This window comes from Coptis chinensis, chromosome 8, assembly GCF_015680905.1.
Source record: "Coptis chinensis isolate HL-2020 chromosome 8, ASM1568090v1, whole genome shotgun sequence".
NCBI classification, from domain to species: Eukaryota; Viridiplantae; Streptophyta; class Magnoliopsida; order Ranunculales; family Ranunculaceae; genus Coptis; species Coptis chinensis.
This window is the reverse complement of record NC_141463.1, coordinates 74,817,343-74,834,573: the sequence shown is the minus strand read 5'-3', so window position 1 is coordinate 74,834,573 and position 17,231 is coordinate 74,817,343. Positions and strand designations below refer to the sequence as shown.

Here is a 17,231-nt window from a genome sequence, read left to right as displayed (position 1 = left end):
TTTGAATTGCACATTTCTGTCATTTCATTCATGAGAAATTACGTAAGGCTTAAACATCTATTTTTTACATTCTTGGGTGATATACTTTCAGCTCACCCATTGTAACAATTGTTTACAAATCCTATCTTTCCTCCTCAAGTTAACCACTAAATTAAGACTTGGCTAAATACATCCAATACAAATAAGGATGGCAAAAATGTTCCTACTCAATGTGGACTGAAGAAATGGAAGATGTGATTTCACTGGCTCTAGGATCATCTGTCTCTATAGAAACACCTCGGGGATCCTCTGTAACCAACATGGCAAGCACGCCAAGAGAACTCCACATTTTTGTCAGACTGCTGCTGGACTCTCCTAATGTGACAGCAAAGACTGCATCAAAGCCACCTGCTCCAGGAACTCCTGCCAACAAAACTCCTTCCATATTCATAGTAGCATCCAAAAGCTGAGTTTGTGATTCGGGCTCAATCTGCAATTTCAGAAAGCAAAAGGTTGGACAGTCAATGGACATAATCACATGTACACCATCTCATAAAGCCGGCCATTATGTAAAGTACTGATGTTAGCCTTAATAGCCTCTGTAATACCATTTGACACGTCAAATTCAACATAAACTATTCAAATATTGGCACACCACTATCTATATTCTTTTCATCCAAAAAGGATGAGGATTGGCACTATTTTGTTGTTTTTCTATACATTTCAAAGATGGGAAACATGGAATATCAAATAAGTAGATACGATGGTGATGGTAGACACCATGCACATAACAGAAAAGGCAAAGCATCAACCACATGACCGCTATAAATAAAAACAAGCCTCGTTGTTTTATTAGTAAATGAAGGTCTTATTTGGGGGACAAGTTGGCCGTTTGAGCATTTAGTCAAGCTTCACTAAATGCTCAAAGGCCTCAAACTAGGAAACAGCAGTTAGTTCAGCAACAGTTACGACTTGAAAGTTGAGATAAGATCCATTCCTCGGACGGTAGGGATTACTGAGGATTTCTTATGCAAGGGGTCAGCAAACGAATAGCACAAGACTGCAAGGAGTTTATACATTTCAAATTACCAGTAACAGACTTGAACGTTATAATTTCTTTAGTAGATTACTTTTTGTAAGAATGAACATGTTTTTCCTCCCATCCATTAGTTTCCCTCTCTTGCCACTATTCTTCAATTTAATAAGGATGGGGCACAATAGTGAACAAGCCAATCAAAACTGAGAAAAGAACAACTTAGGTGCAACAATAAGCTAATGTTAGATCCCAAACCTTTGTTCACCGGTGAAAAAAAACTGCAGACTACTGCTAATAAACCCACCACCAAATAACATTAAAGGTGGAGTCTTTCAGGAATATATACAGCAAAATAGGAACGTGAGAACCCCATCAAGGACCATGCACAGATTGGAGTACAGTATAGGAATTTTGAAGAAGCACATCAAACTTCAATGTTTACTACATATCAAATGGACAGATTCCACCTCTTTGACGGGAAATAAATTCCTGAGAATATAAGATCATCTAGGCATTCTAAAACAAATTACCTTTCTTTTTTTTTTCTCTTTTGCAAAGTAAGATGAAGTTACACACCAGTTTAATTATATAGTCACAATTATGCATGGATACACCCCAACAGCTAACATCCACTTTGATGAGCCAAAAGCTTCACCTTTCTTGCTACAACAATTTAAGTTTGCCTGTTTGGGGCCTCTTCACTATTATTCAAAGAAGTGGAAGCTTTTTCTTGTTCAAACCAAAAACTGGGCGATTAACTGAAAATAAAAGCTAGCTTTTTGAAAATACAGGCTGAAAGAGCATAATAACAATATAACATATACACCATTTCAGGTGGCAAAAAGAGATTAGAAACCTCAACCCATAGTAATTGGAGAACTCAGAACACTCGCATGACGGTTAATTGGTATCCTACAACCTCTGGGGTACATATGGCACGCTTGCAGGGATATTTTAATCCATGAATAGAGACAAATACCAGCAAAACCGTAAACAATTCAATCTATTGCCTTCTTCCTACAGAGCTTTCTATACTTCTAACTCAAGGATGGCAATGGGTCGGGTAGCCAAGAGTCCAAGAATTGAAAGATGTTCCAGGAAAGGCCAACTCTACATATGTAAAGTCTCCAAGTAATTCATATATATATATATATATATATATATATATATAACTCAAGGATGGCATTCCAATTTGAAAGATGTTCCCATAAAAGAAAGAAAATTCATATATATATATATATATATATGAACCCCATGAAAGAAAGAACCCTGATAACAACTTCAAAGATAAGAAACCTACCGGAACACCTGCTTCCTTCCCCATTAGGCGCATATGGAATCTTATTTGAAAAACAGCATCTCTTGCTCCTAGCAATGCTTTAACAATTGCTTCTCGGAATAGGTCAGTGGCTTGCTCCTTCCACTGTTTAGATGCCACAATTTGTTAGAACCAATTAAGAATCTTTAAACAAAAGAGAGGAAAATATTTAAGTCACATTACAGAAAGGAACAATCACATTGACCACTAAAGATGTAAACGTCTGAGCAATTTCATTCTCGAAGCAGGCTCTTTTATATGGTTGTCACATAGCTGCTGCTCATGGCAAACACAACCCAACCCAATCTGACAACCTCACAAAAGAGCCTGCACCGAGCCAAGTGGCATTATTATCAGAGAAAGAAAACATAAGAAGCCAGGTTGCACTTGGTTTGATATTTTGACATTCACGCAATTATATTAAGAATCATACACAGTATTACAGACACTAGTGACATCACAACTATGCATACATTGAGGACCAGCTCAAGATAGCACGCTAATCCCAGGAAAGTAGTTTTTTAGCTGTCTGCGATGAGACAGTGAAGTATTCTCAAACTCCTGCAAACTAACACGTGCACTTGACATTGACAGCTGTATATTGAGCCCTGAACGTTGCTTCTGTTTACCTGTCTTCCTCGAGTACGAGAAGACTATAACCATATGGATTATTCCATTCATTTGTACGGTTATGCAAATATGTCCAACAAGATTGGGGATCCGGAGATGAGTATTTCTTTTACAGTTTAGTGCCTATGAGTCATAGAAATTCCCAAAAGCATGATCTTCTCTTCCATTTTTTTTATTTCTTTTCTCATATCATATGAGCTTTATAGATGATACTCATTAACCAGTATGAATAGAAATGGTAAAGTGAGATTTTTTATTTTTTTTCCTTAAATCAAATGGCTTTGAATACTTGGGTCTCAACACTCAAGAAGTACCTGTTCACACCTAAGCCCGCTACAGCTGCAGATGACATGTTCATAAGACTCCCACTGCTCTTCTGCAAATTTACAAAGCAGTTTAAGCTGAGTTTCAAGGGCCGAGTTTGCCTCTGACAACATTTGCCATCTTTCCATGGATTTCTGAGGTTCCGACACTTGCCACTTCTTTACAGCTCCTACCATCGATGGCGTGGACGATCCTCCAGTTCCCGGTTCTCCTAGTAGCTGCCAAAAGTATTGCATCACTATGTGTAAAGTTCCAGTGAAACAAAGAAAAGATGTTCAACATGGACACTTATTTACTCAAAGATAGAGAAACAAGAAAAATATAAAGTATAACTGTAATGAAAAAATAAATGTAAATACACTCACCAGGTTCATTAATGGCGGTAAGCAGAACTTAGTCTTCTCATGGTCCCACTTTGTTTTGAGTACATCACTGATGACCTCCTGCAATGACTGCGCTTTCATCGCAACCTATAAAGTTAAAAACACATGAAACATTTTAAAGAGCAGCTAGTGAAAGCTTTGAAAAGATATTGAAGGATATCCCTGTAGTATGGAAGAAATTGTTAATTTGTAATATTTTGGAGAATTAGAAAATTGTACCTTTAAGTTGAATATTTCAACTCATGATCTTATGACAAATAAAATGTAGGGTGGCCTGTTGTAACTTAACGAGAGGACATTATAATATGCGGGTAGGGTTATATTTTCCTTTCCATTAGGTTCAGTAATGAATTAATGATATGATCTTAGAGGTGAAGAAAGAAGTAGAAAAGAAGTGTTAGGTTGAGATAACCTCCCTCACATCATGAAAAAAGGAGATGCGCGTGAAAGAGGGAACCCCTTAATGTCAGCAATGACCTCCATTTCATGATTCCTTTTATTTTGTTTCACTCTAGCCAAATGCCCCAAAGAATCCCAGATGGGCACACCACATTGCCTAAAAAACTCAAAAGGTGCTTCTATGGTATTTTGTAAATTGTGATGATCCAGAGGATTTTGAATGTTGTGACTTAATGTGATGCATAAGGCATACCTCAGGATATACTCGCAACGCAATTAGATATTATTGCAAATGCAGGAGAAGAAACTACGCCTTACGGACTCGCCATAGAAGAGATCCTAATTGCTAGTGTCAACTGCTAGTGCCATAGGAACAACCTCTAACCTTCTGGCATTTTAAAACACAGACAAAGGCAATAAGGCAGCCATGTGGAAAGAGGTACAGGAATAAGATTAGGTAGACATTTCAATTAGGTAAATTTTGGCATGTAAGTCTGATGTGAGTATGTCCTCTTCCTGTAAAACTAACTAATATTTTTACAGGAAGAAAATGTGGATGATGCCAAAGGAGAAATTGAATATGGGGATCCGAAGTTTGGTAACAATGAATCAAGCTCTTAAAGGTCGTTGGTTATGGAGGTACTTAACAGAAGAGGGTTCCCTGTGGCGTGAAGTGATTATCGCAAAGTATGGATATGCTCAACATTGCTGGTGGCTTAATAGTGTAAACCAACCCTATGGATGTAGCCTGTGGAGAGGTATCTTTAGTGTCTTACCCACTTTCAAAAAAGGAATTCAGTTCAAAGTGGGTAGTGGTAACAAATGCCTTTTTTGGTTGGATAATTGGGTCGGCGATAAGTCCTTGGCTGAACTTTTCCTCATATTTGTCAAGCTTCTAATAACAAAAGGAGCTTGATCTATGAGCATGCACAATTTGTAAACAATCAAATGGCGTGGAACTTGTTTCTAAGGAGAGGTAGCAAAGATTGGGAGGTGCAGCAATATGCCGACTTGGCCATGCTTTTGGAAACGGTGGTGATAACTGACTAGGAAGATAGGTGTTTGTGGCGCTCAACGAAGGATGGTATCTTCTCGGTAAGCACTTTCTATGGTACACTAACTGCTGAAGGTAGAGACCAAGTTAGTTGGTGTGGCGGGTTCCCATATCTTTGAAGGTGAAAATTTTCTTTTGGGAGGCCGTTTCGAGTTGCATTCTCACTGCTGATATACTTAGACATAGGGGAACTATTGTATCTCCAGTATGTACAATGTGTGACACTTTTGATGAGGATATTGGTCATCTTTTCCTACACTACTCTTTTGCTTCAGAGGTGTGGGCAGAGTTGAAACAACCAAGGGTAATAACTTTTCCACTTCTTGCTCAAGCTGAGTCGTTACAAGATTTTCTATCACTATGGCCTAGGAAAAGATAGGGATGCTTTGGGGACAAGATATGGTGTCTTTTACCGTATGCTACTATTTGGGTGCTGTGGAAAACAATAAACAATCATATATTCAGGGGTAAAGTGCTAGCAGTTTGGAGTACTGTGCTAAAGGTTAAAGGGCTACTGTGGTATTGGATGTCCACTACATATCAAAGAAGGAATTACAGGTTCAAAAACCTTGTTTTAGATTGGTCACATGTCTTAACAGGAGAGTGATGCTGGGGTCTTTGGAGGGTAGTTAGTTTGTCTGTTTTTTATGTGTAAACAAGTGAGGTCCTCACGCACTGTTTTATGTTTTTGTTTTCTTTTGTGCTATGCACAACCCTCTTAATAAAGATCACTTATCAAAAAAAAAGAAAATTGAATATGGCAGCACTATCCTGTATTTCATTAGTAGATTTTGGAATATCAGTATTACCATCACATGTTTCTGCTGAATGCCAGTAAATTGAGAAATCAGCCTAAAAAAGAGGCAACTTAGATATCTAGACTATTGAAACATAAATAGATTTTTCCACTACGTGTTCTATAGCCCATGCACAAGCAAGTATGGAGAGAGAAAATATACCTGAGCTGAAGAAAGCAACCCTGGTGAGAACCGAACATAACGTTGACTTCCATAAACTGCAGCACTGACATCAAACCCACTGCCTATCTTCCCTTGTGCAATGCAATGAGCACTTTGAGCTACAACATGCACCAAATCAAGATTTGCATCATCTTTCTCTTGATTCAGAGTTTCAGTGCTAAATGAGAGATTGACAACTCCAAGGTATTGAAGTAAAGCTGCAACTACTGCTGTTGTCATTGCTGCTGACGATCCAAGTCCAGTTTTTGCAACTTCTGGCTTGCAATTGTTTCCAGTGGACGCCTCTGCATTGAAGGTAATTGATGAAAAGGCTGGAAGTGAAGCTAATGACTCTGCTGTCAAAGGGAGTCCCAATGCTTCAATCTAACACGCACAAGAATGACCCACTTAAGATCTTAATGTCTAAGATGCCTAGGCAACACATAAACTGCCAAACAATTATAAGAATGTTTAAAAGGAATTGAGCAGAAAATTATTACGGAAGCAGAGATTAGGAAAGATAGTTTCTTCAAAAATGCCATTGATGCTTCTTTTTTTGTCGGGAAAAAGAATATGGCTTCCCACATATTATTGTTACATATAATTCTACATGATATTAGACAACTTTTGACTGGTTAACACCCGTTACACGTGGCCTGATTTTTTCTTGCAATAATGTAATGAACCTCTGTAAACTAAGTTTTGTTCTTAGATATGAATCAGCATATATGAACTTTTTACGTTTAACCAAAACATTCAAAACAAGCAAACGGAGAGTTTATTGCATAAATGTAATGAACCCCTGTAACATAAGTTTTTTCCATATATTTCATATCACGGACGAGAGTAAACTAATATCATGTACTGGCCTAAACTATTTTGTAAACACAAGAAAGCCTAAAAACGTAAAAACCATACACAGCCTCATGTTAGTATAAAGCATTGTCAAAAGACAAAAGATACAGACGGTTTAATACGAAGAAGTACCTGGTTCCGGTACGAGTAGAAATCATTGGAACCGAGGATTGTAATATCAAGACCTGCATGACAAGCCAATTCAGGTTTTAATAACCTTGTAAGTCCATAACAACAGTAAATAAAACATAAATAGTAGCACCTTGCAAGAGTTTTTTCTGCAGTAAATCCTTTTTATCCTTGTCAATAAGTAACACGTGCGCAGCTGCTACGGCATACTGCACAGCTTGTTCCACAAAAGGGTTCCCCAAATCTCTGAAAACACATAAAACAAACAAAATAAATATAACTAGTGCATTGTTCATTGACGAACTTGAACTTGAACTTGAACTTGAACTTGCCCTTGCCTTGATGAGATACATTCAAGGGTTAAATTTTTCAACGACAATTTATACACAGTTTCTCTAGACAACTGAGGAGATGTTAATTTCACATCTGTCCATCCCTGAAATATCGCCAACAAATTTATATATACCGGAATTCGAAAAGAAAAGAAGAAGAAAAAATTTTAGTACGTACCCATGCCCAGCTATCAGGTTTGAGATGATTGTAAATTGGTTTTACAATTGCGTAAAATCTAGCGTTTGTACTTAAAACAAGACCTGCATTGCCTCTTTCTAGAATTAAATATCCACCTGTCATTAATACTTTCCCTGGAGCCGATCCAATAATAATTCTACACAAACAATAACAAATATATATATTAAATGTTAATGGAAAACGATTAAATCTCAGGGAAAGGCGAGCGAGCTTACACGGCCATTTGTTAAATCGGGAGGAGTGACCAGATGGAGGTTGTGAAAGAAGAGGCACTTAAAAACCGAGAGGAGTGATTAGTGGTATTGTCCAATTAAAAGTGAACACGAAAGCACTTTATCAAAATAAGGATTTTGTATAAAAACTGTACTAATTATCCAATAAAATTATAATAATGGACATTTATAAGTTTTTTTAAAAATTAATAACTAATTTTGACTTAACTATATCGGTTTGATAAACCCCCATTTTTAAAATCATTTATTTGCCCCATTCCACATTTTGTTAATTTTAAATTTATTGACCATTTTACCGCTTATGAAATATTGCCCCCCACATTAACACGTTAAACCTAGCTTTGTGAAAACCCCCCAAACGTTGCCATTATTTAATTCTTGCACTCTCTCTCTCGTATTTTACATAATGGGCATTTTGCCATTATGAAAAGCGTAGTGGCCAAAGAAGGAGCACGAGGAGTACAGTGTGACAAGCGTAGTGGCCTTTGGACTATTCCCGAGTGACTGAGCAATTTGTCCAAGATTGTTACTGTAAACCAATCCAATTGTTCCCCCGCAGAAATATGCAACATAGTAGAGCCAGAAATCACATCTCCTGATAAGCAAATGAGCCGGATGTTCTTCACCAAGCACTGTTAGTTGATCCTTCACAATTGCCTTCTCACAACACCCTTCCTTCTCTGCCATGTTATACCCAACATCTCCATTGCCATTGTCATTGTAGTTCTCTCGTCCAAGTAGCTCTTTGTGAAGCTCAAGGTCATCAACCTCAACAAGATTAAAACCAGAACCTTCGAGGGCGAAAAGTATGGATGGTGCGGCGAGCCCATTCTCTTGCAAAGACAATTCCTTACCCAAGGGAAGACCAGTAAGAGAATGGCACCACTGAACAGTAGACGTGCAATATATTGAAGATGAGATTGAATTGAAGAAGAGGAGGTAGAGGCCAGTGAAGACAGCAAGGATGTTGAGGAGTAGGAAAATGAGGGAATCACGGCGAGCGGCTTTCAAGGGGAGGTTGGCGTAATTGGAATAAGCGCCGCAAAGGAAGTAACTAGAGGGACAAGGGAATTGAGGACAAGGTAGAGTGATGAGCTATCTGTTGAAGAGATTGCATTGGCAATAAGAGTGTATAAAGCTGGGCTTACACCATTAAAGCTAATGGTAAGGGACAATGCAAGAGCTCTATTTGTCGGAAATTTTTTAATGCAGAGGACAAAGCATACAGTATTGAACCAACAGATGCTACAGCCTGCTAGCAAGCACAGAAGAAACACCTACAAACCGAATCATAGACAAGGATAATTAATCATCACAGATATTTCAGGACACCTACAGCAGAAGAGTTTCATAAGAGTAGTTATGCGCAAGTGAAAACTCAGAAAAGCTACATCTTCATTTTTCAAACCAAAGGTGATATATGCTTATGAGTTGATCTGGTGTTACGTATATACTACAGACACTTAGTATTTTAGACACGTTAGAGTTACCTACAATGAGTTCGGATTCCCCTGTACTGGGTGGTGTGTTAACTTTCGCCAACCATAGAGAAAAGTGAAACACAACTTGATCTTCCAGTTTTTAGATCAATCGTGTCGATACCATTGCTAATGATTCAAATTGGTAAGAGCATCTTCAGTGCGGTTATAGGATGTTTATAGTTGAGAAGGCAAACAGTAACTTCAATGAAGAAGATGCCCCATATAAGGGGGTAAAGTACGGTGTTAAGCTTTATGGCAACTCCTTATAGTAAAAACAAGAGAAGAGTCCTTGGATAAAACAGTCTATACAACTATATTCGGCGCCTTCGCTGGATAAAACAGTCTATACAGTCTATACAACTATAAAACAGTCGCTGGATAAAACAGTCTATACTCTCCGACGCCTTAATATTCGGCAAGGGTCCATACAACTATACAAGTCATTCCAATTTCAAAAGGAGTTGAGTAGTTGACATACGCACTAATTGATTAATAGAGTTTTCAGCAGTCAAGAGAGAGAGAGAGAATAGAGAGAGAGAGAGAGTTAGATTAGGGCAATATTTGGGTGGTTTTCCCAAATGGGTATTACGTTTTAATGTGGCGGGAAACCCAACATAAGGGCAAAATGGTCATTATATAAAAAACGAGAGAGAGAGCGCAAGAATTAAATAATGGCAACGTTTGGGGGGTTTTCGCAAAGCTAGGTTTAACGTGTTAATGTGGGGGGCAATATTTCATAAAATAGCTAAAATACCAACGTCTGTTTACGCACAAAATTCAAATGATTTTAAAAATAGGGGGTTTAGTCAAACCGCTACTCATCTGTGGGGGGTTAAGTCAAAATTACCCAATTAATAACTACAACTATATCGATTAATTAATATACATTGTTAATTTAGCGATTAATTAATAATAATATTAATGGATTTTGTCCGGTCCTAAGGGTATTATCATATCAAGGGTATATTGTAATCCATAATCATATGTTGCATAATATTAATCACTATACTTGTTATCATAATCATAATCGTAATCCTTGTAACACATTTTTCACTAGTTTGTAGATGCGCACCGGCTCTTTTGAAAACTTACTCAATAATAAATACAAATTTCGTTACAAAATCGTTTTAATTGTTCTTTAAAATTTAAAAGTCTGTTTTTAATTGGGGAGAGATCATGTTGTAATAGTTGTCCTAATTTAGAATTGTGGGTCTCATTTTAGTAGGAGAAGGATTTCCGCTTTAGTTTAGAATGGTTAGAATTTCATTTTTCAAAAGGAAATGAATTATTGTTTTAATAGGCGATGACATAAAATTTTAAAAAATTGTATGTCTTAGTTGAATTTTATAACAAATCGTTTTAATTGTCCTTTAAAAAATATGTTTTTAAATGGGGGAGAGATCCCATGATTCTCGTTTTAATTGGAGAAGGATTTCCATTTTAATTAAAAGTTATTGAATTTTCATTTCAAATAGAAATAATAAATTCTCATTTTAATAGAAGTTTAGATTCCCGTTTTAGGTTGGTGACGTGGAATTTTAAAGGAGCTTGAAAAATATTTTTGTAAGAGCTTTAATATTAAGATATAGATTGTTGAGCACATACAAACTTGAGGTAATTATTGAAAGTTGGAAACACGCACAAAACAACACATTTAGTATGCATAAGACATGGCATAAATATGTGTAGCTAAGAATAGAAACATAGGGGAAAAAAACCACAAGCATCTAGTGCCGCTTTAGGTGACAAGAAAAAAGAAGCCGCCAAAAGCTAAAAAGAGAATCATAAAACCGGTCCGCTTTGCTTTAGTTCACAAAAGGAATCAAAAGTTTGCAAAAATATTTGAAAACTATTCGAACTACATTTTCAAGGTATTAAAATGGGTAATGCCAGATATTAGAATTTCTAAGAAGGCAATGACCGTTATAACACCTCCATATATTTTATATATTTATTTCCTAGTACTATAAAAAGAATAATAAGAAAAAAGAAAATAAAACAAATAGGATAAAGATTAGTGGAAAGAGAAAACGTGGGTAAAGAGGATAAACCCTCTTCCCTGTTTTCAGGGGTTTTGGAAAAAAAAAATAAACACAGAGAGGAGTTTACACGGAGAGTTTTACATAAAGAGGAAAGAAAAGATAAAGGGGCGGATTTGTGCACCTCTTAGCTAGCCTTGGATCGGATTTTTGATTCTATTATATATATATATATATATTCTTTTTGCGGGATACGAGAGGTGAGTAGATTTTTAATCTTTCACATAACTTTTATTGAATGTTTTATCTCGAAGCAAAAGGTTTACTTATTCCATAAAATTGATTCCATAAAATTGTGCTTATACAAAACTGATTACATATAACTGTATAATTGTGTTACTAAAGTTTTATTCACTCTATGTTGTTCTGAATTATTCTGTACTAGTGAATGCCTATGCCAGTCGGCACTCTAGACACGATGGCTGCGCATGTTCTTTTTTATTAAATAACTTCCCAAAATACCATCCATCTCCATTGGTAGCATGGGATCAGTGTCATTAATTATTTATTTCACTCCACACTCAAGTGGGTTTATAGAAATCTTATATACGCAAGCTTACTATGCTTATGAACAATGTGACGGATGACATAAAACACTCACCCCCTTCTCTCTCACCCACTCCCCAAATAGCTATGATTTGTTTTGCAAGCTCGAGAAAAAGTCCCTATAAAGAATAGGGAAAAAATAGGCCAACTCGTTCATACTTATTGGCGAGTAGATATGAAAAGAAGATGATGCTCAATAACCATCAAGAAATAGAAGAATCATTAACACACATCTCCAGCAGCTTTATTTAGAAGCTTAAAAAAAGCAAAATACGCATGAATCCAACATCGCCTCAGATGTTATCAGATCATCTTTGAGCATGTGTTCAAGGTCTAGCTACTTCCCCAGCATGTAGGCCTATTGACATATCTTTGCAGGCATAGGAAGATCTAAATTTTGTGAAGAAAAGAAAATATAGTCAACTGATAAATCAACCAATTAAGCTCAAACCCCAATTCATTAATTTTTTTGGCTCCCGGGGTGTTCTATAGCTTAATAAATAAATACATATCATCTTTCAATGTTCACTTTAATAACCCAAATTTAAGAAATAAGTTCAAATGATAAAAAGGGAATACATAGGTAAAGACTGACTCAGAAATACGTTCTTAAACTATGATGAAAAATGTATTGATCTTATGCTTCCCAACCCCTAAAAGGTAGGTGGGAGAACCAACTGACTCTGAATGTGAAGGCACCCATTCAAAGGCTGCAACCCTGAGATTGACACATTGCCTTGATATTACTGAACAAAAGTACAAAAGCGCATCTCATGTACCTCTACAACTCATTGTTAACTTTCTCATCTCCCCCCATAAAACCTTAAATGTTTTGGAAAAAAAATGTAATGAACATGTATTTTCCTCAGTATAAAGATAGAAGTATATGAAGTTCTAAGATAAGAATAAAGGAGAGAGGCCAAGTTCACAAATATTTAGTACTATACCGTACCTAAACCCATTCAAAATAGTTTACTGTCACCCCGCCAGCTGAAAATAACATATGGATTTGTATCTTTGCATAGGATTTGACCAAGCTGAAAATCAGAAAATCTTTATCTGTGGGTGTGCAATTTGGAACTGCCCCACTCTTTCTTCTTTCTCAAAGTAAAAATATCAATCAACAAATAAAATATTTAACAAATGGGTGACAAACAACCTTCAATGGAATCAATAACTGTCACTCCAATCTTAATAGCTAAGGTGTAAAAGATGTGTGATCAGAATTGTAATGTCTAAAAACCCGCCTAAGAACATAAATAACTCGCCCAAAAATGTAGTAAACTAAGAAGAGCATTAAAAACTTAAGATGCATTTAAGAAAGCACCACAGTAAGACCATTATGTCAAAAAGAGCTAGAAAAGAAGAACTTTACCATTGTTGTATTTGCCAAGAACAAACAACCAATATAATCCTAGATATGTAGCAGGAAAAACAACCTAGCAAAAGCAAAGATTACAGTGCCTCCTATATAGACGATAAGAGGTCATAGATAATCATAATTTAGACCTAAAAAGTAGTGTAAAGTGTAAATTAACAGGTTAAATGTGTACTATATATATGTAGGAGCAACAGATTCATACTACTGGAAACAAAGCAGTTTCCACCACTTTCTTCATGATAAAGTTATCCAAAAGACATTGTTAAAAAAAAAAAAAAAATGTTAAGGAACTCCCAGTCTAGGATGATTGGGTCACTTCGAAAGAATGAAGTCCAGAGATAAGTTGGAAGAGTTTTTCTTTGAAACATATAAAGCATAAACCAAACAGGACTGCAAATATGTCTAAGCCTCTAACATATAACTATAGATATAACTTTTTCATCAGTTTCCACTTTTTTCTATTTTTGATGACGAACCATTTCTTCTGACATGTTTTTGGCTTTTTCAATGGCTAAGTAGAAAGATTTTTATTCACTTACTTTGGGTATTTGTATGCAAATATTTTTGATTGCATGCCTTATCAAGACTGGTTTTGAGGCTCAGAATAACTCAAGAGGAACTAAACACATTAGCAGACTGTATATTGAGAGAAAAATGACAACCAAACCTACTCTAAAAAAACATCTAGTTCACAACTTCAACAATAATACCCATTTGATCAAAGGAAATTGTTCAGAAAAAATAAACTTAGTAGAGGTCACCTTCCTTATGTGTGTGAATCCCACAGTCAAAGGTGGGGTATGAGACACATGTCAACAAATACCCTTTTTTCCATTTGATTATCATCAAGGAGAGAATCATCGGATTGATCAACGACACCTTTAACCATCTGCCCAACACAGGTAGAGCATGCCTTTGTCCTGCAAGAGTAAGGGAGCTCCAATCCCGTATTTTCAGCTGAGTTTAGGATATAATAGTCATCCCGGGTGTAGGGGATTTTTCGAGTTTTCCCTGATCTTCCTCTATGCCGTGTGATCTTGGAACCTTTAAATGAATGGAGAAGGGATGAGATGATTGTGAGTTCAGGGTTGAACTATCTGACGGCTGCCTACGTATCTCCTTGTTTATTATGGAGAATCAAACCCTATTTTGCGTAGTTCCTAAGAGCAAATTCTTTTGGTTTATATAGGAAGAGCTACGAGAGTTTTACGATTTAGGGCTGTCTTCACCGCTTGTGAATTCCTTTCCATCTTTGGACTCTGTCTTCCTATTAGGATTTCTCTTCTTATGGAAGTCTGAATCTAGACCATATCTTACAAGAGGTAATTAAGTTTCCTTGTTGATAATAATGTCCCATCATGTATGGGAAAATTATATCTCAGAAGGAAACTCCTAAGATATGTCATCACAATTCCTTCCTTATCATCAAAGATTGCCATCTTCAGTTTCCTTCTATTCAGGAACTGTCTATATTAGTTCCTAACGATTGGGTAACTGTTATGCTTGAAGGCGGGCAGTCATGTGCTTGGCACATGTCTACTAAACACTCGTGCTGAACACGAGATCACTTATTCACAGAACTGATCTGATGGTCCTCATCTCATTCTGGACATCTATAGTCTTAGGTTATTTCCCATACACGTGTCATCTGTTAAGTGATGTGAAATCCCCCTACAGATTCCCCCGCTTGTGCTAGCTAGCACGTGAGTGTTTGAAGCGACGCTGCTTTTGGGGCGAGAATCCTTTTCCAAAATTGTTTGTTGGAACTGCTGATGTACCAAACTAAGGCTCTGAAAAGACGGCTCGAACAGACACGTCATTTCCCAAAAAAGGTAATGATGGCAGTTCCATCCCGAAAAGACACACCCCTTGGGCTCATCATAACCGTTCATCTTATCTGTATATAAAAGATCTGGTGAGAGAATCTTCATTATCTCTTTTGCTACCTTTTTCTGCATACTGAACCTTTTGATCTCCTGTTAGGGTTTAACCAAAAGCTTAAAACTTTTTCTCTTTCTTGATCATGAATCCCAACTAGTCACTTGTAAACTTCAAGATCTTTCCTCCTTGGAATTGATCCACGCAAAATTTCACATCCCTGAAGATGTTGGCCTGGAGTGGGGGAGGTTATCTGATGAGTTGGCCTACAAAGAGGTGGCGCTCATCACCATTGGTCAACTTAGGGACGGACTCACTCTTCCCCTCCACCCATTGCTACGAAAGTGTCTGATTCACTTTAATCTTGCTCTTGGTCAGGCAGCACCCCTGTTTTACAGAATTGTTATGTAGTCTGCCCTTCTCGCCAAGAGACATGGATTTGCTCTCAACCACTGGGTGTTCGGTTATTTTTATGAGGTCCGACGCATTCGAGACCAATCGTACTATTACCTCATGACTAGAGACAAGAATTCTCTTATTGTCTTTTTTGAGGGGAAGTAGAGTGACAAAGGTTAGGCTGATCACCACCTTCATGTATTGGGTGATGCTTGGGACATTCGCCCCACTGATGACGATGGTGAGCCCATGGTAATTCCTGTGCCCAGAAAACACACCCATGCTCCAACCAGTAAGTCTTCCTATTTAGGTACTTTATAACTTGATATAGGAGTCTTTCACCTGAATATCTTTTGCTATTATTTCTTAGGTGACTCTTCCCCTGGAATCAACTAACTTCAACTGATGCTGCTACAATGGACATTATCAAGAAGATCCCCAAGGAATAGAGGATGCTTTGGGTGATAGTTCCTGATCCCACCCATCTTTTTGAATATCTCAACATATCTACTGAAGAATTGCTACAACTTGTTCCTGGCTATTCCCCCTTTGGAATAAATATTGTGAATTTTGGACGCACAACCCTTCCTCCTCCTGTGGATCAGGATGCTGGACTTCTTCCTCCTCCAGTTCAGGACGAATCCTCTTTAATTACTAGAAGAAGAGGAAACCGCAAGGAGAAGAGTTTGGAGGCCGTTGATAACAGTGATTTTACGTATTCTAACTATCTATGTGTAAACACAAATAATCATTTTACGTAAATACGTGTTTATATCAATATTCCTACTCTCAATAATGAAGTAATATAAGAGAGTCAGGATTCGTTCCACTCTTAAACCCTCAAGACGTAAATTAGAATTCAACTACTTCACACAAAAGAACAATGTGAGAGTAATGTGTGATGTGAATTTTCTAATATCATTATACTATCATTTCCCAAGCAAATCAAACAAGACATGGTATAAAGGGTTGAACTTTGCTTGTTCGAATTTAAAAGGAAACTACTCATGTAAGAATTGATTTAAACTAATAGTGACAAATATTAAATCAATGAATTGCAATAGATGTTTAATGAAAAATGAAGCTAGATTATAAAAAACAACTAACTTTATTAATCTAATGAAAAGTAACAATGATTCAATAATCTATATTAAAACAAGGTATGAAAACTAATTAATTAATGAGATAAAACTCAAAACTAGATCTAGATCTATCTTTTTCTAACCCTAAACTCTATTAACATTAGCTTCCTAACCTAACTTATTTTCTAACCTAACTATCTACCATTAACAAAGAGCTAAGCTTTTATTTTTATATGTTCAGATCCAAAAATCGTGCATGGGCTTGGAGCCACATTTTGGGCCAGAGAATCAGGCCCAAAACCTAATACTTTCAGTCCAAAAAGGCCTCTTCAGCTGCAGTTGACTTCGACAGACTTTTTGTCCACTTCTACTCCTCTGTTTGGGCCAAGGCTTAAACCATTGGAAAGCTCTTTCCGAGACGGTCGTTTTGACGTAAGGTAGGCCCAATTCCGAGGTCTGAGTCCAAAGATATGGTCTTCGGAAGTTCTGTTGACTTTGTGTACTATTTCTGCCCGCGTGGACTTTGACTTTTCATCTTTTGACCGGGCTTTACAGAGGCTTTGTCTTCTTGGAAATTGGCTTTTAATCACAGAACTCC

General features: G+C 37.0%; 1 protein-coding gene and 1 pseudogene across 1 annotated transcript; both read right to left on the bottom strand.

Moving 5' to 3' along the window:
- On the bottom strand, positions 1-7,991 carry LOC147483015 (GHMP kinase family protein). The gene is made up of 10 exons (XM_086577326.1): positions 7,813-7,991; positions 7,577-7,733; positions 7,405-7,502; positions 7,200-7,312; positions 7,070-7,122; positions 6,083-6,466; positions 3,653-3,757; positions 3,278-3,505; positions 2,316-2,438; positions 1-469 (listed from the first exon to the last, which is right to left on the bottom strand). Exons 1-10 carry the CDS (start codon positions 7,818-7,820, stop codon positions 203-205), a joined length of 1,536 nt encoding a protein of 511 aa, XP_086433452.1. The 5' UTR covers positions 7,821-7,991; the 3' UTR covers positions 1-202.
- A 238-nt stretch (positions 7,992-8,229) lies between these two features.
- On the bottom strand, positions 8,230-15,833 carry LOC147483014 (protein NUCLEAR FUSION DEFECTIVE 4 pseudogene; annotated as a pseudogene).
- Between the last annotated feature and the right edge of the window lie 1,398 nt (positions 15,834-17,231).